Source organism: Antennarius striatus, chromosome 5 (genome assembly GCF_040054535.1).
Source record: "Antennarius striatus isolate MH-2024 chromosome 5, ASM4005453v1, whole genome shotgun sequence".
In the NCBI taxonomy this organism is placed as follows: domain Eukaryota; kingdom Metazoa; phylum Chordata; class Actinopteri; order Lophiiformes; family Antennariidae; genus Antennarius; species Antennarius striatus.
Window position 1 is genome coordinate 11950481 of NC_090780.1, and position 27325 is coordinate 11977805.

At 40.5% G+C, this 27325-nt stretch overlaps 2 protein-coding genes across 4 annotated transcripts; one reads left to right on the top strand and one right to left on the bottom strand.

Moving 5' to 3' along the window:
• The first annotated feature begins 3911 nt into the window (after positions 1–3911).
• slc2a11a (solute carrier family 2 member 11a) lies at positions 3912–9810 on the top strand. Of its 3 annotated transcripts, XM_068315517.1 has the most exons (12): positions 3912–4047; positions 4456–4554; positions 5013–5173; positions 5876–6000; positions 6257–6386; positions 6484–6632; positions 6871–7058; positions 7185–7295; positions 8174–8275; positions 8532–8607; positions 8743–8870; positions 9198–9810. In XM_068315517.1, the coding sequence occupies exons 1-12, from the start codon at positions 4024–4026 to the stop codon at positions 9414–9416; spliced, it is 1512 nt and encodes a 503-aa protein (XP_068171618.1). In that variant the 5' UTR covers positions 3912–4023; the 3' UTR covers positions 9417–9810. The 3 variants fall into 3 exon arrangements, with proteins under 3 accessions (XP_068171618.1, XP_068171620.1, XP_068171619.1); XM_068315519.1 differs by lacking the exons at positions 6257–6386; positions 6484–6632; XM_068315518.1 differs by lacking the exons at positions 5876–6000; positions 6257–6386.
• Positions 9811–10451: 641 nt separating this feature from the next.
• On the bottom strand, positions 10452–26967 carry LOC137595822 (solute carrier family 2, facilitated glucose transporter member 11-like). The gene is made up of 17 exons (XM_068316143.1): positions 26869–26967; positions 24340–24380; positions 23774–23821; positions 22903–22950; positions 21560–21607; positions 20884–20931; positions 20203–20301; positions 19805–19965; positions 18993–19117; positions 18789–18918; positions 17186–17334; positions 13896–14083; positions 13695–13805; positions 11610–11711; positions 11452–11527; positions 11214–11341; positions 10452–11107 (listed from the first exon to the last, which is right to left on the bottom strand). The coding sequence occupies exons 1-17, from the start codon at positions 26873–26875 to the stop codon at positions 10919–10921; spliced, it is 1698 nt and encodes a 565-aa protein (XP_068172244.1). The 5' UTR covers positions 26876–26967; the 3' UTR covers positions 10452–10918.
• Between the last annotated feature and the right edge of the window lie 358 nt (positions 26968–27325).

Genomic DNA, 27325 nt, shown 5'->3' on the forward strand with positions numbered 1-27325 from the left:
CAGATAGCCAGAGTTAGTCTTCTTCTTTTCCTTTCGGCTTTTCCCTTCAGGGGTCACTGCAGCGAATCAATTGCCTCCATCTAACCCTGTCTTCTGCATCCTCTTCTCTCACACCAACTACCTTCATGCCCTCTTTCACTACATCCATAAACCTCCTCTTTGGTCTTCCTCTAGGCCTCCTGCCTGGTAGTTCAAAACTCAGCATCCTTCTACCAATATATTCACTATCTCTCCTCTGGACATGTCCAAACCATCTCAGTCTGGCCTCTCTGACTTTATCTCCAAAACCTCTAACATGTGCTGTCCCTCTGATGTACTCATTCCTGAACCTATCCATCCTGGTCACTCCCAGAGAGAACCTCAGCATCTTCATCTCTGCTACCTCCAGCTCTGTCTCCTGTCTTTTCCTCAGTGACACTGCCGCTAGACCAAACAACATCGCTGGTTTCACCACAGTTTTGTACACCTTTCCTTTCATTTTAGCTGAAACTCTTCTATCACACATCACACCTGACACTTTCCTCCACCCGTTCCATCCTGCCTGTACACGCTTCTTCTCCTTTTTTCCACACTCTCCATTGCTCTGGACTGTTGACTACTTAAAAAGTACTTAAAATCCTCCACCTTCTTGATTTCTTCTCCCTGTACCCTCACTCTTCTACTTAGGTCCCTCTCATTCACACACGTGTACTCTGTCTTCATTCCTCTCCTTTCCAGGACAAACCTCCACCTCTCTAGCTTCTCTTCTACCTGTTCCCTTGTCTGTCAGCCTGTTCATCACCATAGCGAACAAGAAGAGGCTCAGAGCTGATCCCTGATGCAGTCCAACCTCCACCTTGAACTCCTCTGTCACACCTACAGCACACCTCACCACTGTCTTACAGTCCTCATACATGTCCTGCACTGCTCTAACATACTTCTCTGCCACTCAAGACTTCCTCATACAATACCACAGTTCCTCTCTGGGCACCCTGTCATAAGCTTTCTCCAGATCTACAAAAACACAATGCAGCTCTCTCTGACCTTTTCTGTACTTCTCTATCAACATCCTCAAAGCAAATACTGCATCTGTAGTACTCTTTTTTGGTATGAAACCATACTCTTGCTCACAAATGCTCACTTCTGCCCTTATTCTAACTACTCTTTCCCATTACTTCATTGAATGGTGCATCAGCTTTATTCCTCTGTAGTTGCCACAACTCTGCACATCTCCCTTGTTCTTAACAATGGGCACCAGCACACTTCTCCTCCATTCCTCGGGCATCTTCTCACTATCTAAGATCCTGTTGAACAGTCCAGTCAGAAACTCTACTGCCACCTCTCCTAGACACTTCCAAACCTCTACTGGTATATCATCAGGACCGACTGCCTTTCCAGTCTTCATCCTCTTCAATGCCCTCCTCACTTCATCCTGACTAATCTTTGTTACATCCTGGTCCACAGCAGTCATCTCTTCTAGTCTTTGTTCTCTCTCATTTTCCACGTTCATTAACTCTTCAAAGTACTCTTTCCATCTTTCCATCACACTACTGGCACCTGTCAATAGACTTCCATCCCTATCCTTAATCACCCTAACCTGCTGCACATCCTTCCCATCTCTGTCTCTCTGTCTTGCCAACCTGTATAGATCAGTCTCTCCCTCCTTACTGTCCAACCTAGCATACAAGTCATCATAAGCCCCTTGTTTGGCCTTTGCTACCTCTACCTTCACCTTACGTTGCATCTCCCTGTACTCTTGTCTACTCTCCTCAGTCCTCTCAGTGTCCCACTTCTTCTTAGCTAACCTCTTTCTCTGTATACACTCCTGTACCTCCTCATTCCACCACCAAGACTCCTTATCCACTTTCCTTCCAGATGACACACCAAGTACTCTCCTACCTGTCTCCCTGATTACATTAGCTGTAGTTGTCCAGTCATCTGGAAGCACCTCCTGACCACCCAGAGCCTGTCTTAACTCCGTCCTAAAAGTCATGCAACACTCTTCCTTTTTCAGCTTCCAGCATTTTGTCTTCTGCTCTGCCTTTGCCCTCTTCATTTTCCTCGCCACCAGAGTCATCCTACACACCACCATCCTATGCTGTTTGGCTACACTCTCGCCTACCACTACTTCACAGTCACTGATCTCCTTCAGATTACACCGTCTATACAAGATGTAGTCTACCTGTGTGCTCCTACCTCCACTCCACCATAGGTCACCTTATGTTCCTGCCTCTTCTGGAATAAAGTATTCACTATAGCCATTTCCATCCTTTTTGCAAAGTCAACTACTATCTGTCCTTCTGCGTTCCTCTCCTGGATACCAAACCTGCCCATCACCTCCTCATCACCTCAGTTTCCTGCACCAACATGTCCATTGAAGTCTGCACCAATGATAACTCTCTCACTTCTATGTATTCTCTGCATTATTTCATCAAAGTCCAACCAGAATTTCTCCTTCTCCTCCAACTCACATCCTACCTGTGGAGCATACCCACTAACAACGTTGAACATCACACCCTTCAATTTCTAGCTTCAGACTCATCACTCTATCTGACTCTCTTTTTACCTCCAGGACATTTCTAACAAACTCCTTCAAGATAACTCCTACTCCATTTCTCCTACAGCATGATAGAACAACTTGAACCCTGCTCCTAAACTTCTAGCCTTGCTACCTTTCCACCACTTTTTTCCTCCACTTTTCTCCTGGACACACAGTATGTCTACTTTCATTCTCTGTATCGTGTCAACCAACTCTCTACCTTTTCCTGTCATAGTTCCAACATTCACCGTCCCCACTCTCAGTCCTATACTCTTGGTGTTTCTCTTCACTCTCTTCCTACGATCACACTTTCTTCCTCTCTTTCTTCGATGAACAGTAGTCCAATTTCCACCGGCACCCTGTAGGTCAACAGCACCGATGGCGGTCGTTGTTAACCCGGGCCTCGACCGATCCAGTATGGAAGTCATAGTTTTGATTTGGCAAAAGTTTTACATAGGATGCCATTCCTGACCCAACCCTCTGTATTTAGTAATTTCTACATATTCATGATTGAACTATAACATACATAAAAGTTTATAATCTCTGAAATCTAAATTTCAAAAATATCATAATGTCTCAACTTGACCTATTTTCACACAAATACAAACACAGGATAAGCCACTACTGAAAACAAACAAACAGACAAATGAGCAAATGAACAAACAAACAACCAAACGTAAAGAAACAACAAAATGAATTCCAACAAAAGCATCTCACACAGCTTGACACGGACCAGAGGAGTACCTGTGGTGATGTTTGTGTAAAGTCCTGGGCACAACCTGATATGGTGTGAACTCGTTTCTGACCCACTTAGTCCCAACTAACAGTTGATATACTTTCAGTTTTATTCCACAGTCCCCCTCTAATGCCCCTCCTATGAGTTTTACCAATGTTACAGCTGCTGTGTTCACTTAAATTAGAGTAACAAACTACAGAAGCTTTTCAGCAACAGAAGCATGTCTGGTGTGCTTAAAGGTCAATCTATCTGTCTATCTATTGAAATAACATCACACACTGTTTTTCATGTTTTATTATTAATAAAATTATTATAATACTAAGTTAAAGTTTTCTTTTTCAAATTACCACAGGGTGACATACAGAAACCTCAGAGGTATGGACTGCAATGTATTACAGAAACAAAACCTGCCAAACATGGTCTTACTTAGAAAACAAGAAACATGATGTACTAATGTTTAGCACAGTATAGAAGTAAAATTAATACATTTCATTAAATTAAACAGAATTTCTGATTAAATTTCCATTACAGTAAGTCTTAGTCATGTTAAATCCTACCTCCATCATTGGTGTGTCAAGGCTCCTGGTAATATCAGCTTGCACTACTGCAGCCAATCATAAGAACCCTGTCGCCTGCATGTGCTTGTTTCAGGAGTGTGTTCTCCTTTGTAGACTTTAGGGTAGTTAGGAGGTTGGCTAGTCCGTGGAGTTTGCTGTCGGACTTCATCAAGTCACTAATTTAATATAAGAACCTCAAATTCTGGTGAATAATGTCGCCTGCTGTTACAGAGAAGGTGATGTATTATATATTTAGATGCTGTAAACCGGTCTTTATTTTAATTTCCCTTTTATGTATTTAATCCAGATAGAATTGACCAGAAATGCTTACATACGTTCTGTTTGAAAATGTATTCTACTGCTTGAAGATATTTTGCCTTTTATAAAAGAAAAAAGAAAACAACTATAAACATGCAACAGAATGTGAAAACCCAACTTTGAGAAGAAATTAAGCTTTTTTTAGGTATAATTTTGAGTTTGTCTCGCAGATATGTGTTGGTATGAATGTGTTCGGCCTCGGAATTTATAATCAGTGGTTTTGATCTTGGAACATTATTGGATAAAGTTACCTGAAAATAAATAATGTATGTGTGTCTGTCTGTCTACCTGTCTGTTTCCCTGTCTGTCTGTCTATGCATTAGCAGAGCAGTTCTCAAACACTGATGCTGATGGTTGCATCTGCAGCCATTGGAGGAACCCTTCAGTATGGCTACAACCTGGCCATAATGAATGCTCCCACAACTGTAAGTTTTTGTTGAACAGCTTGAGTGTCTCTGTATGCTCACTATTTAGGAGATATTCAAGTGTCACTATATTAATGTTTAATTCATAGACAAGTAGACTGCTTGTTGACAGGGATCTGTAGTTAGGTCAAATTACTTTGGCATGTACAGTGTGGTAATAAAAGTTGCTAATCACTAAAAGTCAAATGATTTGTGAGTGGGCGGTTAGCCACAGATCCGGTACTGTTTACTGTAGACAAAATTATTCTTTTTGTTGAGAAACTGCAGTCAAAGATAAAGAAGACTAATGTGTTTCACCAATGAGCAATTCTGCAGCTTGCCCACAGACAGACAGACAAAGAGATGGTGTTGGAAGACATACTACATTGCTCAGCTTTGTTTATTTACTTTATTGTTTGCATGTGTCTGTCTGGTCAACACCATGAAAATTGAATGTCTATCTGTCTTATTCTTCTCAGTTCATTCAGAACTTTATCAACGAGACGTTCCTGGAGCGCTGGGACATCCAGTTGGAAGACTATCAGGTGACTCTGGTCTGGACAATTATTGTCTCCATTTTCTCTTTAGGAGGATTGTCAGGGGCTCTCATTGCAGGACCTATGACTATACGCTTTGGGAGGTAATATCAGATTCCATGTCATCCTACTCTATGATAATGTATGAATGCATGAGATCACAAGACAGTATGCAGAGAGTGAAAGATCAACCTTGCAAAATGCAAATGAGAAAAGAGATTGCTTTGATAGTCATTTCTGTCCGATGTAAGCGGTACTGTACGTATGTTTTTCAGTGAAACATTTAATATTGCGGTTTGTTTATGTCTCTGCAACTGACTTTAAATCATTGTCTTTGCATTTTTATTGTGGACAAACTCCAAGAAAATACTAAAACCAACAATGTGACTGCCTGTATATGTACTTTCTGAATTTTATGTCCTTCTGAAGATGTGCGTTTTTAAAAACACAGCATTTGCTTTAATACAAGATTATAATAAATAAGATGGACAATAACATGTCCAACAATCGTACATTTTTCGGGACACCTTTCAATCTTGGATGAATATTCATTATTTATAGCAGCAGGACTCAAAATAAACCACTATTAGCATGTTCCTCTCAGCAACATTGTGTTTTTTCCTTTTCATTTTCACAAGTTTTTTGGTATCTCAACATTTCTGGTTTGAAAATTGAATATGTGAATTTCCTGCTGGTTGGTCATACAGAAGATTCATGAGTCAGTATTTCTGAAGATTTAAACTCTTTGACGGCTTTATATTTGTAGCGATTTGCTCATTTTACCATTTTATCATCCCCTCTCCAAGGAAAAAATGCTTGTTGTTGAACAACATTTTTCTCATGACTGGTGCACTTCTAGCTGTGACCAGTAGAGCTGCAAAGTCTTTTGAGATGATTATACTTTCACGCGTGCTGATTGGAGTAAATGCTGGTATGTTGCCTGCTATTTAATATTTATGTTTCCCTTTGAATAGTTACTATACAGTCAGAGTTCCCTCTCATGTATTCTATACTGACAAATCCATAATACATGTGGCAGACTGGCATGAGAACAGAGACACAAACAAAAACAATACAGTGTAAAAAAATAAAGAAAAATAATAAATAGATAAAAAACTTCAACAAAACTGCTCTACTTCTGTTTTGGTTTTTTTGTTAGTTTTTTTATGGGGGTTTTTGTGTTGCAGGGATCAGCATGAATGTACAGCCCATGTATTTTGGAGAAAGTGCACCAAAGCATTTAAGAGGGGCTGTTTCCTTGTCATCGGCTGTTTTCACATCATTTGGTGTTGTTTTAGGACAGGTAGTTGGACTTAGGTATGAGTAATGACATTTCTTTTTGAAAAAGAAAACAACAACCCATGAAATGTGGGAGTTTAGATATGTACAGTAACACTAATTTATTTATTTATAGAGAGATTCTGGGCAGTGAGTCCTGTTGGCAGTATCTCCTTGGCAGTAATGCCATTCCTGGCTTTATTCAGCTCCTGACCCTGCCATGGTTCCCTGAGAGTCCCAGATACCTGCTTATCGACCGGGGGGATAAGGAGGCTTGTATTAATGGTGCTTAGATCTTCTATTGCCTCAAATAGTGGCAGAAAGTACCTGAATGTATTTGCAAAAGAACATTCGTAAAGTGTTAGTGTTTTAGTGTTTTGTACTCAACAAGAAGAAGAAATACACTTAAATGATCCCCTTGGAGATTTTTTTAATAAGAGAGAATATATGATATAATACAACTCACATTACATTATGTTTAAGTAAGGTTCTGAAATGACAGGGTTTTTTATGTCTATATCAGCTTTAAGACAACTGCGAGGCTGTGAGATTCAGAGCAGTGAGCTTGATGAGATTCTGCAGGAACAGGTTGAAGCCAAAGGCACGAGGCCCAGTCGACCATGGGAACTTTTCTCTGATCGCTCTGTACGCTGGCAGCTTATCTCTGTCATGGTCATCAGCAGTGCCATGCAGCTCTGCGGTAATGACTCGGTAAGAAGAGTTCAGGGTATTAGCATAGTTGCAATTTGTACCAAATGCTGGCTTAATGAGATTATAAACTGAAACACAATGATGCATTGCAGTATTCTAATTTCTTATGTTCTTTTTTGCTTTCAGATTTATTTCTATGCGTCATATGTTTTCAAAGAGGCTGGAATACCTGATGATAAAATCCAGTATATCACGATTGGTACAGGTGCATGTGAATTCACAGCATGTATAATGTGTGTAAGTATCCAACATTTAAAGGGAAGTTATGTAACCGGCTAGAGGCAGCTGCTTGCACACTTCTTGAACACAAGAACATTCCCGTGTGCCCAACCTAATCTTTTTTCTGTTTAAGCCCTAATTGAAGAATGCAGTTAAAAAAATAATGAATGAAAATAATATCTGTGTTACAACAAAAAACTATTGAAATAGTTAAGAGACTGTAACAACAGGGTAAAAACAGAATAAAAACAAAGAGAGAGCCAGATCATTTGTCCTTTGTCTAAAATATTCACACAAGTGAGATGATCTAGGATCTTTAGCTGCAGCTTTTACTCCAGAGGAATGTTTGTGAATAGGCACATCTTGCACATGTTGCATATCCAAATTGCACCAAATTTGACCCTACATGCAAGTGGGACCCACAAGCATGAAGTACATTGTGCGAAAGATTCTTGAAAGTAGTCAAATTATAACCAGATGCAACCCAACAGAAAGGCAGTCAATATCAATATTAATGTCTACTTTTAATACAGAAATGTGTAATGATTTGTTTCATTATATCAGTGAATTCGCCATTTGAGCACTAACTAGATTAATGTTCACTATCCTAGTTCATATTATCAAGTCCAAATGACAAAACAAATGATCGCCTCTTTATTATTTATAAAAAGTTACTAATTGTTTTCCCTTTTGAGTGAAATATCATCAGGATTCCTGACTGAAATACACAATATATCATGTGATGGCATTTGTGTAAGCTACTCATGAGCAAGGAGTTCCTTTTTTTTATTTGTCCCATGGTCACAACGTGGCCTTTGCTGAAAACCAGTTTCAGATATGTAGATAATCACATGAAACGAGTTCAAAGTATGATGTTTATATTTGAATGTTTTCAGAACTTGCTGATAGAGAGCAAAGGCAGGAGGTTCATGCTGATGGGCGGATACATCCTCATGACCATCTGGGCTGTTGTCTTCACAGTTGCTCTGTGGTTTGAGGTATAATTAATTACTTATAGGAATTTCATAATGACAGATGGTATAATGGATGTATCTTCTACATAAAGGGAAATAATTAACACTAATTATAATAGTTAGATAAGATGTTCGATTAGAGTGTGTGGGAATGTCAATTATTATTTCTAATATTTGGTCAATATACAAATACAAATGTGTAAGCATGCTTGATCTGACTTGTTTTTGATGGTGAGGCACTCACTGTTGATACTTGATTTTGCTCCCGATGCCCTAACAGCACAATATATCTTGGATGCCATACCTGAGTATGACTTGCATCTTCACTTATATCCTCAGCTTTGGCATGGGACCAGGTTAGTTTTTAGACATGTGATCACATCAAAATAACTCACATAAGCTTGTTTAGATTTAAACAAAGAGACCTTTGTCTATTTGATTTAATTTGTCTAGTTAACATTAAAAAAATCTATATAACATTTTTTTCTCAGCTGGAGTTACTGGCGTTTTGCCCACAGAGCTCTTCAGTCAGAATGCTCGTCCAGCTGCTTACATGATCGCTGGCTCTATGATGTGGCTCAACCTCTTCATCATTGGAATGATCTTCCCTTTCCTTGTGGTCAGTTTGTCACCCCTTTTAGCTCGCTTTCACTATTCACTATTCATATATAGATATAAAAAATATGTCTCAAAACATGTGTACTAAGCTCTGATTTAAAATTAAATAATTGTTAAACAATGTTTAATATTCACAAGCTGAGGATGAAGGATTTCTGTCAGGATGCACTGGCCTTAATGACACTGAACATATGGAATGGAACAAAAGTATTTGTTCCATTCAGTATCAACAAAACCAAGAGACATCTACATTATGTTTATATACTATATGTGAAATGCAGAGTTGGAGTCTGCAGTCTGTTTTATTAATATTTCCTTTCTTTTTCAGAGCGACTTGAATGAATTCTGCTTTGTGCCATTTGGGACAGTGTGCATAATGTCTGCTCTGTATGTTGGCCTGTTCCTGCCTGAGACGAAGGGGAAGTCTTTGTTGGCCATCACAAGAGAATTCCAAAAGCTCAACTACAAAGGCCATGACAAAAAGGACGAATCACAAACTCAGGCTAATTATCAGTTGGGTGAAGTTGTTCCCTCAACAGCCTTGTAGACATACTTTTGTTCTTTTAAAGCATGTTATCACATCCACTGTACCTTACATTAAAAACTCCACAGTTCCCCAGAAATTATTGTGAATATTGTTGCTTTCAGAAGATATAGACATAGGTGCATGATGAAGTTCACTCACCCACGTTCAAACAATAAGTTGTTGTTGGTAAGGTATTCTATAATCAAAACTTGTACATTAGTCAGAAACCAGGAAACATAATTTTGACATGGGCTTGCAGATTTGTCGTGGGAAAACCTACAGGTAATGTAAAAGCCCTCTGTTATGTACTGTATATGAAAACAGTTCCTTAAATTGAGTTACAGCATAATCAGAAAGATACCTATATTCTCGTGGTGTGCGATCAAGTAATAGATGTTTCCAAAAGTGTTCACAAAACCCAGTAAAAATTGTCTTAAGTTGATCTTTGCATCAATTCTTCATTTATTCCTCATGGGTTTTTGTTGTATCTAAAACTGCTGATTTACTTAAAACATTTTTTTACCACACTTTGTGCAACACTGGATTTTAAATATATATGTTTGACCTGAGGGCGGCACGGTGGCGCAGTGGTTAGCGCTGCCGCCTCACAACACGGCGGACTCGGGTTCGAGTCCTGCTCTGTGCCGAGCTCTCCCACCTCCAAAAGCATGTTCCAAATTGCCCGTAGGAATGAGTGTGTGTGTGTGCATGGTTGTATGTCTTTGTGTGTGGCTCCGCGATGCACTGGCGTCGTGCCTGGAGTGTGCCCCGCATCATGCCCTATGTCGCCGAGATAGGCTCCGGCTCCCCGTGACCCGCTGCGGCGGATACAGCGGTGGTAATCTGAAGATGACTGACTGACTGATCTGAATATGTTTGACCTGACTTGACTACTAGACGTTCAAGGTTATGTAACACATTAACAATAGTAGTAGTTGTAATAACTTTACAGCTCACATACTTGTGAAAATAACTCAAACATAACTTTATTTGTACAAAAGCAGCATAACTAAATACGTATCTCAGTATAAATACTGTTAATAGAGAAAGTTGCTCAAATTATCTGATACAGATTGGGAGGAACAGACAAAAAGAGAAGCACCTCCAATGTCAGACAGTCAGCAAAAGGAAGAACACAGACTTAAATACAACCACAAGCAAGGTGAACTCCTTCAGCAAAGTAGTGTGAGTATTGGTGTATGTGTGTAAGGAGCATATGCCAAAATTAATCAGAACTTAGCTACACTGTAGAACCCCTATGAAATACATAGAAACTGATGCTATGAAGCTACTTCCTCATATGCAATTTTATTTGAGTGTATGTGTTTATTATTCAAATAGATTTTTTGAAAGTGCAATCATAGTAACTTTAAAGTTCCACTAATGTATGACAATGAATGAATGAATTAAACACAATAGAATAAAGAAATAATCGTATTTCCAAAATTACAAGGAGTTAGGGTTAGGGTACAATTTGTTTCAATTAACTTCAATTTACATAAAATGTGCTTTGATCCACAAATTTATTCAGCAAGATCATTATTTGTTCTCTCAACATCAATTCTCCTGTTCCTGTAATTCAGTTTGTTATACTCCTCAGTGATCTCCATTATTGTCCTTCCCTTAGTCTCTGGGACAAAATATAGAACAAACGCTCCACTCAAAATGCAGTATGCCACAAAAAACAGGAAGCAGTACTGGCCAAGTCCATCCTGTGTGAATGAATCAGATTTTGTTAGATGCTGATGTTGATGTTGAAGATAGAAAAACGATTTATATGGATTAAAATTAATGAGTAGAACTCAATAGATATCTCACCACAATGTAGCCAAATGTCATCCCCACAATGAAGACGCTCAACCAGAGGAGAATCCCCAAAATCACAAAAGCAGGAGGACGCCAGGCTTGCACAAAGATCTCAGCGGGGAAAGACAAACACCCTATGGCTAAAAGAAGATAACTGATTAAGTTGAATTGAAAAACACACATTTACCAATGAAATATTTCACTTGTGAGGTGAGCAAGCAACAGAAAGTTTTCTGTTCAGAAATCTCACCTGGACCAAGTCCGAAAACACAGATGAATAAAAAGATCAAGGCAATGCTTAAATATGGGATCCATGAAGCTAGATGCTGTAGGAAAACAGGGACATTTAAAATTTGTGCTCTACAATACAAACAAGAGAAAGTTGTGCTGTTGCTGGAGTGCATTGACCTTGATGGACAGTGTGACAGTAAGCATGGACATGATGATACCCTTCACCAGATAGCAGGCGCCTATCATCTTCTTTCTACCAGCAAAATCTAAAATGAAAGACTGAGGCATGCACAACAGAGATGGTGAGAGAAAAACACATCAGAAAAGTGAGTGTTCATAACACAGAAGCCTGCATTTTGCAGTACATACTGTGTGAATAATCAGTTCAACCACTATTTTTCATCTATTTCTCTAAACCTTCCCAATAATAGAATATGCAATATATTTTACATGTAAAGTAATTAACTGTAAGAATGCATCTTCTTCCCATGTTGACATTGGTTCACCTGGTTCCTCCCACCGCAAACAAGCTTGTACGAATTGGTGACTGTGAAGTGCCCATAGGCATAGCCAGGGTGCTTAAGGTTTTGTTAATTCTCATATTGTTGTTTATTACTTTCAGTTCTGTTGTTTTATTCTTTATCCCCGAGTTTCGACTGGCAGTAACTCAGATCTGTCGCCCTGTGGTATTTTTGTCATCATATCGAGATTATTTATAAATTTTTGAACTGATGGCAACTGACGGCAACTTCATCCATTTGATCATCAGATGAAATTGCTTGCCCTCTATCAAGCTCATTCCTACCAGAGACAGTGAGCTTTCTCAGCAGCCTTCCATTTCAGTCTGAAACAGCTCCGAATCTATCCGCTGAGCCATTAAAAGTTTCCGAGCTCATTATCCAGTGACCACTTGACATGAATCGGCAAATAACAAGCCAGATGGGTCGAGAATCAGTGTGGAAGTCAGCCGCCAAATCTTATATACAGTAGTTGTCAAAAGAGTTTTATATAGAATGACACAATTGACTTTAACACCTGATATTAGATCTAATAACACAAAATTCCCGTTAATCTTCTACTATATTAAAGCATTGAAAGTCACCAAATCTCACTAACCATACCTTTATCATTTCCAACAGTTGCTCATCCTGTTTGAATTAACTCATTTGCTTCATCTAATCACTGTCTCTTTTACTCATAATAAATGGTATTGTTCACACAGCTCACTTTCCCAGTACTCTTCATCCAGAAATAGCAGATCAATGCCTCACAAATTTACTTTCCCATCAGAGAATGTAAGTTATGCGGCCCTTACAGGAAAAAGTTTGGAGACCCTTGGTATAGTAGCTGTGCATGTGCCCATGAGGCCCGGCTGGACTCAGCCCAAAAGGACAATGTGGACCAACCTCCATTGAATTCATCACCAATGGGCCATGTTCGGACCATTAGGCTTTGTAATTCAGCCTGCAAAACGTGTTTAAATTATATAATTAATTTTCTGGCACAATAAGAAACTGGCTTGTGCCCTCTTGTGGCTACATTCTGAAATAAATGCATTATAAAATAAGTTTTTCATCAAATCTTGCACATGTATGCTTTGCTGCCTGTTAAAGGCCAAAACCTTTTATATAATGCTTTTTACATGTCATTTGCATACATTTGAGTACCCAAACGTCCTGATGTCCTTGGGAGGGATATTGAACAGTGCCTTGACTGGGGACTCGATTTTGCTTCTGGAGGACTTCAGTGTTCACGTGGGCAGTGACAATGACACCTGGAGGGGGGTGGTTGGGATGAATGGCCTTCCAGATCTGAACGTGAGTCATAGTTTGTCCTTGACAAGCATCTTTTTCGAGCACAGGGATATCAATAAGCGCACGAGGCACCAGGAACCCCTACCGTAGGTCAGTAATCAACTTTGTTATCATGGCATCTGACCTCCAGCCACATGTCTGGGACAATTGCATGAAGGGAGGGGCAGTTAAATGATCACCACCTGGTGGTGAATTAGATCTGCTGATGGAGTAGGAGGCTGGACGGACTTGGTAGACCCAAACATGTCAAAAGGGAGACAGAAAACCAGAGACAGAAAAAACCCATGCAGACATAGGGAGAACATGCAAACTTGTGATGTTTGCATTTCCATATGGAACATCTTCTAACATATTCTACGAGATCAGTAACAAGATTTTAACAAGTTTCAGTTTACAGTTTCTGTAATATACAGTGATCACTGTCATGGTACCGTGAACAGATACTTACACCAATTATCATGGAAATTAGCTCTGTTAATCCTAAACCAATGGTAAAGTAATGCATCTGTTCCTCTGGCACTCCTGATGTATGGAAGATGTCAAAGGCATAGAAAAACAGCTGGATAAAAGAATAAAGTGTCAGAGGTTATAAATTCAAGTGTTCACTCAATGTATATAGTTGTGCAATGAAGAGGAAAGCAAAACATACTGCAGTGATTCCACAGAAGTTAATAAGTGAACAAGGGATTGCCAGTGTCAGTAGCTGCCATCTCACACAACGAGAGGTGAGAACGTCCTTCAGAGACTTTGTCTCCGCTCCTTGTATGCTCTCCTTCTCTTTCTTCATTTCCTCAAGCTCCATCTTTAGGTCATCTTCCTGCCAGAGCCACCGCAAGGCTTTTTTTACATAGATTACAAAGCATGATGAAATTGATGTTAATAATTAACCCGATCCAAACATACAAAAGTCAGGTCTTTGTTCTCTCATTGCAAAGTTAAAAGTAATCTTGTGGGAGGACAAGTTCCATTATTCGAGACATAATTAATCTACACCAGTTCGGTTTGCTATCATTGTGCTAACACTATCATAGTGTCATGGCACAGCCATACCACAAATTTTAAAAACAGCTTCGGTAATAAGACACAAAGGTGTTGCAGGACATGAATGCAAAGAGCAATTGCTAGAACTGTTTGACTGACTGGCATTTACTGACTGCTGTGCAAATATGAAGCACTTATTATGATTTTCAGTACATGGAATTTGTCCGTTTTTATATTTATACCTCATGCAACATGGAAGCTTTCTATTTGACTGTATCAGTCACCCTGCGGTACACTTGTGTCACACATGGAGTGTACCCTGCCTCATGCCCCAAGTCCGCTGACATAGTCTTATTGTGCCGGTTCCAAGCCCAGATAAATACAGAGGGTTGTGTCAGGAAGGGCATCCAACGTAAAACTTTTGCCATCAAACATGCGAATCAAATCAATGACTTCCACATCAGATCAGTCGAGACCTGGGTTAACAACGACGGCCATCGGTGCTGTTCACCTACAGGGTGCTGGTGGAAATTGGACTACTGTTGGTCAAAGAAGGAGAGGAGGAAAGTGTGATCGTAGGAAGAGCGAAAAGAGGAACGCCAAGAGTACAGGACTGAGAGTATGGATGTTGAATGTTGGAACTATGACAGGAAAAGGTAGAGAGTTGGTTGACATGATGCAGAGAAGGAAGATTGACCTTCTGTGTGTCCAGGAGACCAGTTGGAAAGATAGCAAGGCTAGAGGTTTAAGAGCAGGGTTCAAGCTGTTCTATCATGGTGTAGATAGGAAGAGAAATGGAGTAGGAGTTATCTTGAAGGAGGAGTAAAAAAGAGTGTCAATAGAGTGATGAGTCTGAAGCCAGAAATTGAAGGTGTGACGTTCAACGTTGTTAGTGGGTATGCTCCACAGGTAAGATGTGAGCCTGAGGAGAAGGAAAAATTCTGGTTGGACTTTGATGAAGTGATGCAGAGCATACCTAGAAGTGAGAGAGTTGTCATTGGTGGAGACTTCAATAGACATGTTGGTGCAGGAAGCAGAGGTAATGAGGAGGTGATGGGGTGGTTTGGTATCCAGGAGAGAAATGCAGAAGGACAAATGGTGGTTGACTTTGCAAAAGAGATGGAAATGGCTGTAGTGAATACTTTCTTCCAGAAGAAGCAGGAACATAGGGTGACCTATGGTGGAGTGGAGGTAAGAGCACACAGGCAGACTGCATCTTGTGTAGACAGTGTAATCTGAAGGAGATCAGTGACTGCAAAGTAGTGGTAGGCAAGAGTGTAGCCAAACAGCATAGGATGGTGGTGCGTCAGATGACTCTGGTGGCGAGGAAAAGGAATAGGGCAAAGGTAGAGCAGAGGATGAAATGGTGGAAGCTGAAAAGGGAAGAGTGTTGCATGACTTAAGACAGGCTCTGGGTGGTCAGTTGGTGCTTCCAGATGACTGGAAAACGACAGCTAATGTGATCAGGGAGACAGGTAGGAGAGAACTTGGTGTGTCATCTGGAAGGAAAGTAGATAAGGAGACTTGATGGTGGAATGAGGAGGTACAGTAGTGTATACAGAGAAAGAGGTTAGCGAAGAAAAAGTGGGATACCGAGAGAACTGAGGAAAGTAGACAGGAATGCAGGGAGATGCAGCATAAGGTGAAAGTAGAGATAGCAAAGGCCAAACAAGGGGCTTATGATGACTTGTATGCTAGGTTGGACAGTAAGGAGGGAGAGACTGATCTATACAGGTTGGCAAGACAGAGAGACAGGCATGGGAAGGACGTGCAGCGGGTTAGGGTGATGAAGGATGGAGATAGAAGTGTATTGACAGGTGCCAGTAGTGTGATGGGAAGATGGAAAGAGTACTTTGAAGAGTTGATGAACGAGTAAAATGAGAGAGAACAAAGATTACAAGAGGTGACTGTTGTGGACCAGGAAGTAGCAAAAGATTAGTCAGGATGAAGTGTGGAGGGCATTGAAGAGGATGAAGAGTGGAAAGGCACTCGGTCCTGAAGATATACCTGTGGATTTATGGAAGTGTCTAGGAGAGATGGCAGTAGAGTTTCTGACTGGGTTGTTCAGCAGGATCTTAGATAGTGAGAATATGCCTGAGGAATGGAGGAGAAGTGTGCTGGTGCCCATTTTTAAGAACAAGGGAGATGTGCAGAGTTGTGGCAACTACAGAGATATAAAGCTGATGAGCCATACAATGCAGTTACGGGAAAGAGTAGTTGAAGCTAGACTAAGGACAGAAGTGAACATATGTGAGCATTAGCATGGTTTCATGCCAAAAAAGAGTACTACAGATGCAGTATTTGCTTTGAGGATGTTGATAGAGAAGTAAAGAGAATGCCAGAGGGAGCTGTATTGTGTTTTTGTAGATCTGGAGAAAGCTTATGACAGGGTGCCCAGAGAGGAACTGTGGTATTGTATGAGAAAGTCTGGAGTGGCAGAGAAATGTGCAGGACATGTATGATGACTGTAAGACAGTGGTGAGGTGTGCTGTAGGTGTGACAGAGGAGTTCAAGGTGGAGGTGGGACTGCATCAGGGATCAGCTCTGAGCCCCTTCTTGTTTGCTATGGTGATGGACAGGCTGACAGACGAGGTCAGACAGGAATCTCCATGGACTATGATGTTTGCAGATGACATTGTAATCTGTAGTGAGAGCAGGGAACAGGTGGAGGAGAAGCTAGAGAGGTGGAGGTTTGTCCTGGAAAGGAGAGGAATGAAGGTTAGCTGCAGTAAGACAGAGTACATGTACATGGAAGAGTGAGGTTACAGGGAGAAGAGATCAAGAAGGTGGAGGAAGGTGAAGTTCTTAGCATCAACAGTCCAGAGCAATGGAGTGTGTGGAAAAGAGGTGAAGAAGCGTGCACAGGCAGAATGGAATGGAAAAGAAGAAGATCCTAAATACAACCAGCAGGCTAAATGGCCCTTTGGTTGTTCATACAGAGTTTCTTTGCCCACTTACCTTTTTCAGTCCCTTCAACATCTCCTTTATCAATGTAAAGGTATCGAGGTGCCTCTGGGAAGAAAGGCAGCGTCACAAATTGCACTATGGCAGGAAGACCACCAATAGCTAAGAGATATGGCCACATTTCTTCAGACCCAAGTAGCTCCCTAAACAGAATATAAAACAAAGATAGTAAGCACAGTATACGGAGAAAAGAAGAAAAGTATCGAGGAATGATCTTATCTATAGACTTCAATTTGATTCCAATCACTGACTGCCACTAATGTCAGTTAGGTGTTTTGAGCAGGTTGGTGGGGGTGGGGGTCAATCTGGTGGAGCTCCTGTATTATTATCATACTTCTACACTATAGAAGCTGAGCCCAGAACCTTCTTGCTGTGAGGTGACAGAGCTACCCACTGCACTACTGTGCCACGCAAACAATGTGAAGTGCTTCACAAATTTGGATATCATCCCTACTCTTCCATTCCAATTTTTTTATGTGTATTACTGAAATAATCTTCTTTTCTTTTTGTCTTTTCCATTCAGCGGTTGCCACAGCGAATCAATTGCTACCATCTAACCCTGTCTTCTGCATCCTCTTCTCTCACACCAACTACCTTCATGTCCTCTTTCACTACGTTCATAAACCTCCTCTTTGCTCTAGGCCTCCTGCCAGGCAGGAGGCCTAGAGCATCCTTCTACCAATATATTCACTATCTCTCCTCTGGACATGTCCCAACCATCTCAGTCTGACCTTTCTGACTTTATCTCCAAAACCTCTAACATGTGCTGTCCCTCTGATGTACTCATTCCTGATCCTATCCATCCTGGTCACTCCCAAAGAGAACCTCAGCATCTTCATCTCTGCTACCTCCAGCTCTGTCTCCTGTCTTCCTCAGTGACACTGTCTCTAGACCAAACAACATTGCTGGTCTCACCACAGTTTTGTACACCTTTCCTTTCATTTTAGCTGAAACTCTTCTATCACACATCACACCTGACACTTTACTCCACCCGTTCAATCCTTCCTGTACACACTTCTTCACCTCTTTTTCACACTCTCCATTGCTCTGACCGTAGGTACTTAAAATCCTCCACCTTCTTGATCTCTTCTCCCTGTAACCTCACTCTTCCACTTGGGTCCCTCTCATTCACACACATGTACTCTGTCTTACTGCAGCTAACCTTCATTCCTCTCCTTTCCAGGACAAACCTCCACCTCTCTAGCTTCTCCTCCACCTGTTCTCTGCTCTCACTACAGATCACAATATCATCTGCAAATATCATAGTCCATGGAGATTCCTGTCTAACCTCGTCTGTCAGCCTGTCCATCACCATAGCGAACAAGAAAAGAGCAGTGTAGTCTTTCATAAGCATAGAACATAATATTCTGTGGGTTTTGAAAAAGCAGTCAAAATTAAAGAAAATGCTGGCAGTATGGGGCTCTCTGCTCAAAAAATGGCTGACAGCCAATGGCCTATTGAACTAATCAAATAATTCATAATATTTTTGTGTCATTGTTACATAAAGGAAAATACATAAATATATATAATACTATACAATGTAATTTTGTGTCTGCTTTTCTTTTTAATTTTGTTCCTTTCGTAATTTCGTTCTTACTTAAAGCCAACAATTTGACCAAAGACTTTTCCAAATCCAACAAAAACTGACACTGTGAAAGCCAGGAGACCTCTGAGCTTGTTTGGAGAGCACTCGCCGATGTACATGAGATGCACATTAAGACCGAGACCTGTGGGAGAAAAACAAAAACACATTTGTAAGCAAGATAAACAGGAAAAAAAACATACCACTGTCAGAACATACCAACATTATATCCAAATATAATTCTTGAGATCAAGATCATCTCGAAGGACTTGGCCATACGGCTGAAGATCACCAGAAGAGCACCGACGATTCCCACAATATTGTTCAACCAAAGAGTTCTTTTGCTACAAAAATGAAAAGAAAAAAAACAACTAACATTAAAATATAGGAAGCGTCTAGAAGAGGTAGCAGTAGAAGGTATGGAAGTGTCTAGGAGGGTGGCAGTAGAGTTTCTGACTCAGTCCTTCCACAGGATCTTAGATAGTGAGAAGATGCCTGAGGAATGGAGGAGGAGTGTGCTGGTGCCAATTTTTCCTGGCAACCTCCTGGCTACCAAACACTGGTAATGTCCTGGCTACAAGTTCTCCATATTTTTTGCTCCACACTGGTCACTGGCTTTGAACCGGCCATCTTCTGATCCCTAAGCCAAGACCTAAATGACTAAGCTACTGCCGTATCCAATTTTATCAACCTGCAACGCTCACTTGTAAGAGGAGAACATTTTAAACTAATGACAAATACATACTGTGTATCCCTACTTTCTATGACTAAGGTGAGTTACAAAAATTTGCCATTTCGGCAGATTTTATGCTGCTGTTTCTGGTCTTCACATTACTTTAACTACTAATTTACTTTGTCACCCCACAGATATACTGTTTGTGCATGTGTCTGTGTGTCTGTGTGTGTGTGTGTGTGTGTGTGTGTGTGTGTGTGTGTGTGTGTGTGTGTGTGTGTGTGTGTGTGTGTGTGTGTGTGTGTGTGTGTGTGTGTGTGTGTGTGTGTGTGTGTGTGTGTGTGTGTGTGTCTCTTACCGTCCAAATCGGACAGCAAACTGCCCACTGGTAAGAGCCCCGGCCAGCGCTCCAAGACTGAACAGTGACACCATGAAGGACCAGATAAGCTGGTTGGTAGAATCGGGAACTGGAGCTCCATATCTCAATATCCATGTTTGGTTCACAAATTTCTGTACATACTACAAAAAGGTCGGAGAGATCAAAAAGCAAGGCTGTCAAGGCATGCAACATTTTCAGGAAGCCAGAGGCACACAAATATGTAGGTCAGGTTAAAATTCTGAATTCAGGGGCGTCGCGGGATGTCGCAGTCTCTGACTGCCTTGTTATTTTGTAAAATGACTATATCCACTCTAAATGATGAGAAAATGGTATTTAGTTTAGCTGTCCAGTTTGCATCAAACCAATACAAATCTTACCTGTGCTGGAAAAACGATGGTAGAAATTTGAATCCCAAACTGAGATGATCCCCCAATTCCCAAAATTAGCGTCAGCAGGTAAAGCCTCCAGTACTGCAGCTGAAATGTAAAGTGGAAATTAATGAAAAACCTCCTTTTTAATTTAAGGAGACAATAGTTACTCGCAGGTCCTAATTATATCCTGTGGAAGAGGAAAGTAGGAGTTAGCATGTGAACACCAAATAATAGTTTGAAATATTTCAAAAAATGTATTCACTTTATAATATTCATTATATATCATGGTGTTCCAGATTAGTCCTTGTTGTGCCCTGTTACAGATACAAATTAAAACCAAAGCACCTTCTCTGTCTTGCATTGCAGACTCAGAGGAAATTTGAGTATATAAATATTTTAATTTTGAGAATTTAAATTATGATATACTGTAATGGCAGTAAGTAGAACTATTGTCTCACAGCAAAAAAATTCCATATCCTTATTCTTCACATATTAAGATGTTAGTCCTGACTTTGGCTTGTCTTGCGTTGCATGATCCGTACCAATATGCAGCCAAGCAGAATTCATCATCATGTCTGTTGTAAGTTGTATTGAAGGAATACAACGTGGTACATAAAAATAGTTGCCATAAAAATAAATTGTGAAATACTATGAATCACAGTCAGTGATGTAACAGTGTTCACTTACCGGTCTTGATTTACTATTCTTATTCTGCTCTGTCTCCGAGTATTGGAGCTGCAGACAAAGCAGATTGCCAGCATTAGAGAAGGATAACACATTGGTACAGTATGTTTCCCTACATATTTTGTGAAAACAAAATCAAAATATTTTAACAGGAGTGAAAGGGATGACTTTGCCACAGTTCAGAGATATCCAGATCACAAAATGTAGTAAAAAGGATTCATTGGCAGTGACTTTTGCCAGATTTAAACATGACATATATTAGGAACTGAACAAGTGTGAATTTGAAAAAGACACAAAAGGATGAAAGTGGAGAGAGTTAGGATTTAATTCAACATATAGATCTCTCGTGACTTGGATAACTGAGAATCTTCACAGATGATATGTGTTAAGGACTGGCATAGACAAACCCAATTCTCAATCCATATTAAATTGCACTTTGTCATTTTTTTTGATAAGTTGCCAATTATTATGGACCTTTCAGATATTGTCCTCGTGACAACAGTGTCATTGGGAGTCATTGAGGATCAATGCACATCCATGAGAAGTAAGTACAAAATTTTATGCTTTTGTCCTGAACCCCTGTTCCTATATTTTCCAATATTTTTTAATTAGCAGTTGTCATGAAAGAGAGTAGTCTTTTATACTGTAGCATGAATCAGAGCGAGCCATGTTCACCTACCTCTGATGGTGTATCCCCTATTTTCTTCTCTATCTCTTTTAATTCCAACTGCGGAAGGAGCATTAACAGCAAAAAATATGAAGGATACATAAGAAATAATTGATTCAACATTTGTGTTGTTAGAGGGATGTTTTGATATTAGTGATAGCGGTGACTAACTCTTGCACCAGATTTTACATTATATAACAGTCTCATCCACTCACTGCCAAATGTACTTTACTGATTTCAAAATCATTGGTAAGGAGATTAAAACACACACACACACACACACACACACACACACACACACACACACACACACACACACACACACACACACACACACACACACACACACATACAAACCTGTGTGTGCCTTGATAGTCAGAGACATGTGGCGTGTGGAGTGTACGCTTCTAAATTCTGACTGTTGTGACTACAGATTTTCCATACTTGTACATAAAGCACCAAAAGTCCAAATGTTGCTTACCTGGACAAATCACTGTCCATTTAATGGAAAGTCAGTAGTTTGAACTCCAGTTTCCCAAAGTGTGAATTCTGATGTATCATTGAGCAAGGTGCCCAATTTGTTCGCTGAGTAGCCATATGTTTATTGGAGTAGACTGAAGTTAAGATTTTATGTTTCCTATTATCAGCAACAATGAAAAGAGGAGACATTCAATCTTTCTTTAACCTTGTTTAAGTACATGTGAAATGATTGATTCAAATTGTCAATTTCCCTTAGGGATTGGGTAATGGCATCATGACTCTTTTGTTATTGAAAATGTTAATATGAGGAAAAATAAATGTACTTCTGGGGGAAATGTACTCTGGAGGCTGCTTCTTCAAAATTTTCTCAAGGGCACTGTTCAGCATATTTGCTTGAATCACACCATTTTTCAGCAACATTATTATTATCAAAACAACCCAAGTTTGTTCAGTTTTGAAAACAAATTTGCTTCACTTCTGGTGCCAAGTGCTATGTGACCCTAGAAGTCCTCTGTGCTAATGCCTTAAATACAATTTAAAATATTAAATACTGTATGATTAAAAATGTTAAGTCCATCAATGAGGTAATGCATTAAGACTTCTTTGTTGAATTGTCTGTTAGGGAAACTGGAACCACAATTTTTGTAAAAATTGGTGGAAGGATGTAGTACAGGCAAAGCAGATAACTAAATTTTGGAGAAAATTTGAGTCATGGATTTCTCTGTGTTCTGTTTTCTGTTTATTCTGTCAAACAGCAAAATTTTGCTCATTGTTTTTATTTTTTGGTTCAGGCCCTTGTTTGATACTTGTTTGAACACCTGTGTCCCTTTACTGAAGTATGAATCATAAACAGTGATGCAACAGTGTTCACCAACCTCTGACGGTACATCATCAATTTTCTTCTCCATCTCTTCACTTTCTGTCTGCAGAAGGAGCAGAAGAGCAACAAATATTGAGGATACACATGAAAATAATTTTATCACCAGAACAAATTTTCACGTTATAAGGCTACATACACATGTGCATGTGCGTGGCAATAAAACGTATCTTCAAGCTTCTTCCTTAAATGAAAGCTGTTGTTGGAAATTTGCAAAATCACCCCATACCATCTATATTAAACAAATACAGTGCTTTCAGTATATTCACTGGTGTCTCCGGACTCAATGAAGTTCCTTGACGATGCCTAAATCTTTGAACACTTAGGCCTTTAGTTATTTTCTTCTACCACTTGTCAGTTATACAGATGCTTAACTTTCATTCTCTGCTATCATTGTTGGGTATTTTATGGGTCGTATTATGAAAATCACACTTTTTCAGGTAGGGCAGCACAGTGGTGCAGTGGTTAGCGCTGCCGCCTCACAACACGGCGGACTCGGGTTCGAGTCCCGCCCTGTGCGGAGTTCGCATGCTCTTCCCGTGTCTGCGGGTTCTCCGGCTTCCCCCCACCTCCAAAAGCATTCGCTTTAGGTTGATTGGCCTTTCCGAATTTGCCCGTAGGAAAGAGTGTGTGTGTGCATGGTTGTATGTCGTTGTGTGTGGCTCCGCGGTGCACTGGCGCCGTGCCTGGAGTGTCCCCCGCCTCACGCCCTATGCCGCCGAGATAGACTCCGAAGAAAGGAATACTGACAGTACCTTCAAATAAAATAAGTTTCTGGTACAATCCACCATATTTGTAATGAGCTGTTGCCTTGAAATAATTCTTTAAGACCATTAACCCCAAACAGTAATAGAAAAATGTTCACCTACCTCTGATGACTCATCATCCATTTTCCTCTCAGTCTCTGTAGACACTGGCTGCAGAGAGATTGGCAAATGTGAAAAACAGATATTAAAATATTTATTCATATGTTTATTCATTCATTCAAATTAGGCGAAAATCATCTTATTTTGGTTTGGGGTTGGTATTGATTTTGGCCCCTCAATCCTGCTTTACTGATTTAGCATTATTTGTTTCCCACTCCTACTTCGACACACACATGCACACACACACACACACACACAACACACATTATATCATCATATGCATTATATACATCATCAAAAACATGCCCGTTTTGATAATGTGATAATGTCAACACTCAAGTTGAAGTTCTTTATTTTGTCATTTTCATGATGGACATTTTATATACATGGGAGAAAAATTCTGTTGCCCTCAGTAATAATAGTTATAAACATAATAAGAAACATACCAAGTTATCAGCTGTGTATAAAACAAAAATTTTTTTATGTGGATTTGCAATTAATATTTTTCATGAAAAGAATCATTCCAGAAACCATGAATAACAACCAGTAATGTAAAAATGTTCACCAACCTTTGTGAATTTATCATCCATTTTCTCCTGCAGAAGGGACGCTGTAGAAGGAGCAGAAGAGCAGCATATATGATTTAATTGCTCATTTGAGGCGCACCAAGAAGGAGCTGCCTGCCACTCTACCTCCCCTGCATGCCTACAGGCCCCTTTGTGTGTGTGTGTGATACAGGGGCCTGTACTCACAAATATATACAGTATGTATGCATGCGTTTGTAATCAGTAGCTAGAGTGTGCGTTCTTAATTTCCCTTCGGGGATCAAACCAGTATATAAATTAAAAAAAAAAAAAAAAAGATCGATATAAACCAAACCAATGCTTCTAAAAAACGTTGGCATTTCAGCCAGTACTTCAAGACAGTGAGAATACTCAATAAATATTATCCCCAACATACATATTCAGAAATTATGAAAGAAAAAGAAAAGTTTGGCAGATTTGATGCCATACCAGTTCATACACTAAAAATAGTAGCATTTTTAATAATTTAATTAAAAATTTTAATTTAAAAAAATTCATACACTAAAAATATCAGCACATTTAATTTGAAACACATGAGATTTTTTTTGAAGTGTCCGTTTGCAGGATTAGTTTACACCCTGTGAGGAAAAAATGTCAGTTTGATATTTAGTGTTTGTCAAACCTGCTGTTAGTTGGCCATGTACGTATAAGCAAAGCTTTTTTACAAAACATGGTCAGTCAGTCATTTTCAGATTACCACCGCTGTATCTGCCACAGCGGTATAGGGCGTGAGGCGGGGGACACTCCGGGCACGACGCCAGTGCTCTGCGGAGCCACACAAAGACATACAACCATGCACATAGAGAATCTAAAATCAATTCCTACAGGCAATTCGGACCGGCAAATCAACCTGAAGCGCATGCTTTTGGAGGTGGGAGGAAGCCGGACAGCCTGGAGAGAGCCGACGTAGACACGGGGAGAGCATGCAAATTCCCCACCGACCGGGACTCCAACCCAGAACCGCTGTGCTGTGCAGCAACAGCGCTACCCACTGCACCGCCTTTTGATCCCAAGATGGGAAATTTACAGAACCCAAAGAGAACCCACGCAGACAAGGGGAGAGCATAGAGCGGGAGAGCGGAGTGGGACTCGAACCTAAGCCCGCTGTGTTGTGAGGCAGCAGCGCTAACCACTGCGCCACTGCGCCACCATGCCGCCCACACGCCATGGTGGAAAGGATTGAAAGTTTACCTAGGTTTGCTGAGTTGTAGCGTCCTCTGGTGGTAGGTTGGAAGGTTGGCAGGCATTTGAGCAAAATGCGATAACATTTTTTTGCTCGTGGCAATGACACACTACATTATTTTATAGTATTTATGTTACTGCTGGTCAGGGCAAACAGTCTTTAATCAGGTTTTCTTTTGAATGTATTCACCAAACACATTTGCCTGAATTTATTATAATACATAATCTACTTCTAAAAACAACTTTTTATTAAATTTACATGTCACTTCTGAATGAAGCCCCAATGACCAAAGCCTCAACCATTCTCTTGTGGCTGAGATGATAGTAATTGTCTCATCTACAGTTGCATCTTCCGCTTTGGGGGTCACAGGTGTTGCTGGAGTCTATCCCTGCAGACTATTTTTGAGAATTTCGGGAGACACTCCAGCTTCATTCCCGATGTACCGTGAGCTGCACAAAAGACAAACAACCACTCTCACGTAATCTGGCGGGGGACACTCCAGGCACGACGCCACATAAGCAACAAGCAACTACTCACACACACACTCAAACATACGGACAATTTAGAACTGACCAATCGACCTAAATTGCATGTTTTTGGAGGGAGGGAGGAAGCCGGAAAACCTGGAGAGAGCCTATGCAGACATGGAGAGAATGTACAAATCTGCACAGAAGGGCTTGAACCTGGAACCTTCTTGCTGTGAGGCGACAACTCTACCAACTGCGCCACCATGCCATCCCACCTGACTGTATGTAAATTAAGTATTTACTGTAAGAATGCATGGTCCGAGGTTCGAAACAAAGGAGTCTAGAGTGTTTCACTTGGTCTTAGAGGTCCTTGTATAAGGTCTAAAGCCTGACAAGGCCAGAAATCCAGATAAATGGGGGTAGAAGGGAAACTGCATTCCCCGGGGGGCAACATTATTATACCGTACTAATGAATTACTCTACCTGCTGTCAATGGGACAACTACAGCCTAACTAAACTAAACTACAGCAATCAAAATCTCCCAAGCGGCAGCTCCATCACGTTGGCATAGAGCGTGTTGCTATAGCATGGATGTAAGCAGATAATTTAGGCCTTCTTCAGGCCAACGTAGCATCGCTACCACCCATGCAGCAAACCACATGTTTGCTAAAGACAGAACCAGCTAATGACGGCATTCTCAACACACGCCTCAGACCATCTGCCGTCTAATTACTGCAACTCATACTGTTAGGACCCGCAACTCAGAACAAGGACAGAAGAAAGCGCTCACCAATTACCTCCAAAAAGCAAGCGGTTTTATGCCTGGGCATAAGCCTCTTGCTTTTGGTTGGATTGATTACTGACCTGTCATTCGGGTGAGTTGTTGGTCATTGCACACAATTGCTGGGATCTCAATTTTTCTTCTTTGACCTCTCTGTCTTGCCCCCCTTTTCTCCGTCACTCTCTCACACACACACACACACACACACACACACACACACACACACACACACACACACACACAGACGCACGCACACACACACACACACACACACACACACCTACAGGTATATAGGATTAGTGAGGACTGGCTCCATAGTTCTGCATTTAAACCTTGCAGTCCGGAGTAACTGACTTCTCATCTGACGCCACCTCCCTCTTTGTGTGGACTGTCCTGATTTATCTCACTACACCCAATCACACCCACATGCATACCAATTCAGCCACAAAGACATCCACAGACTGTGTGGCACTGAGAATAGATACATACTGTAGATACACACTCCCACACACATTGCTGTTTGTTGCATATATATGTGAA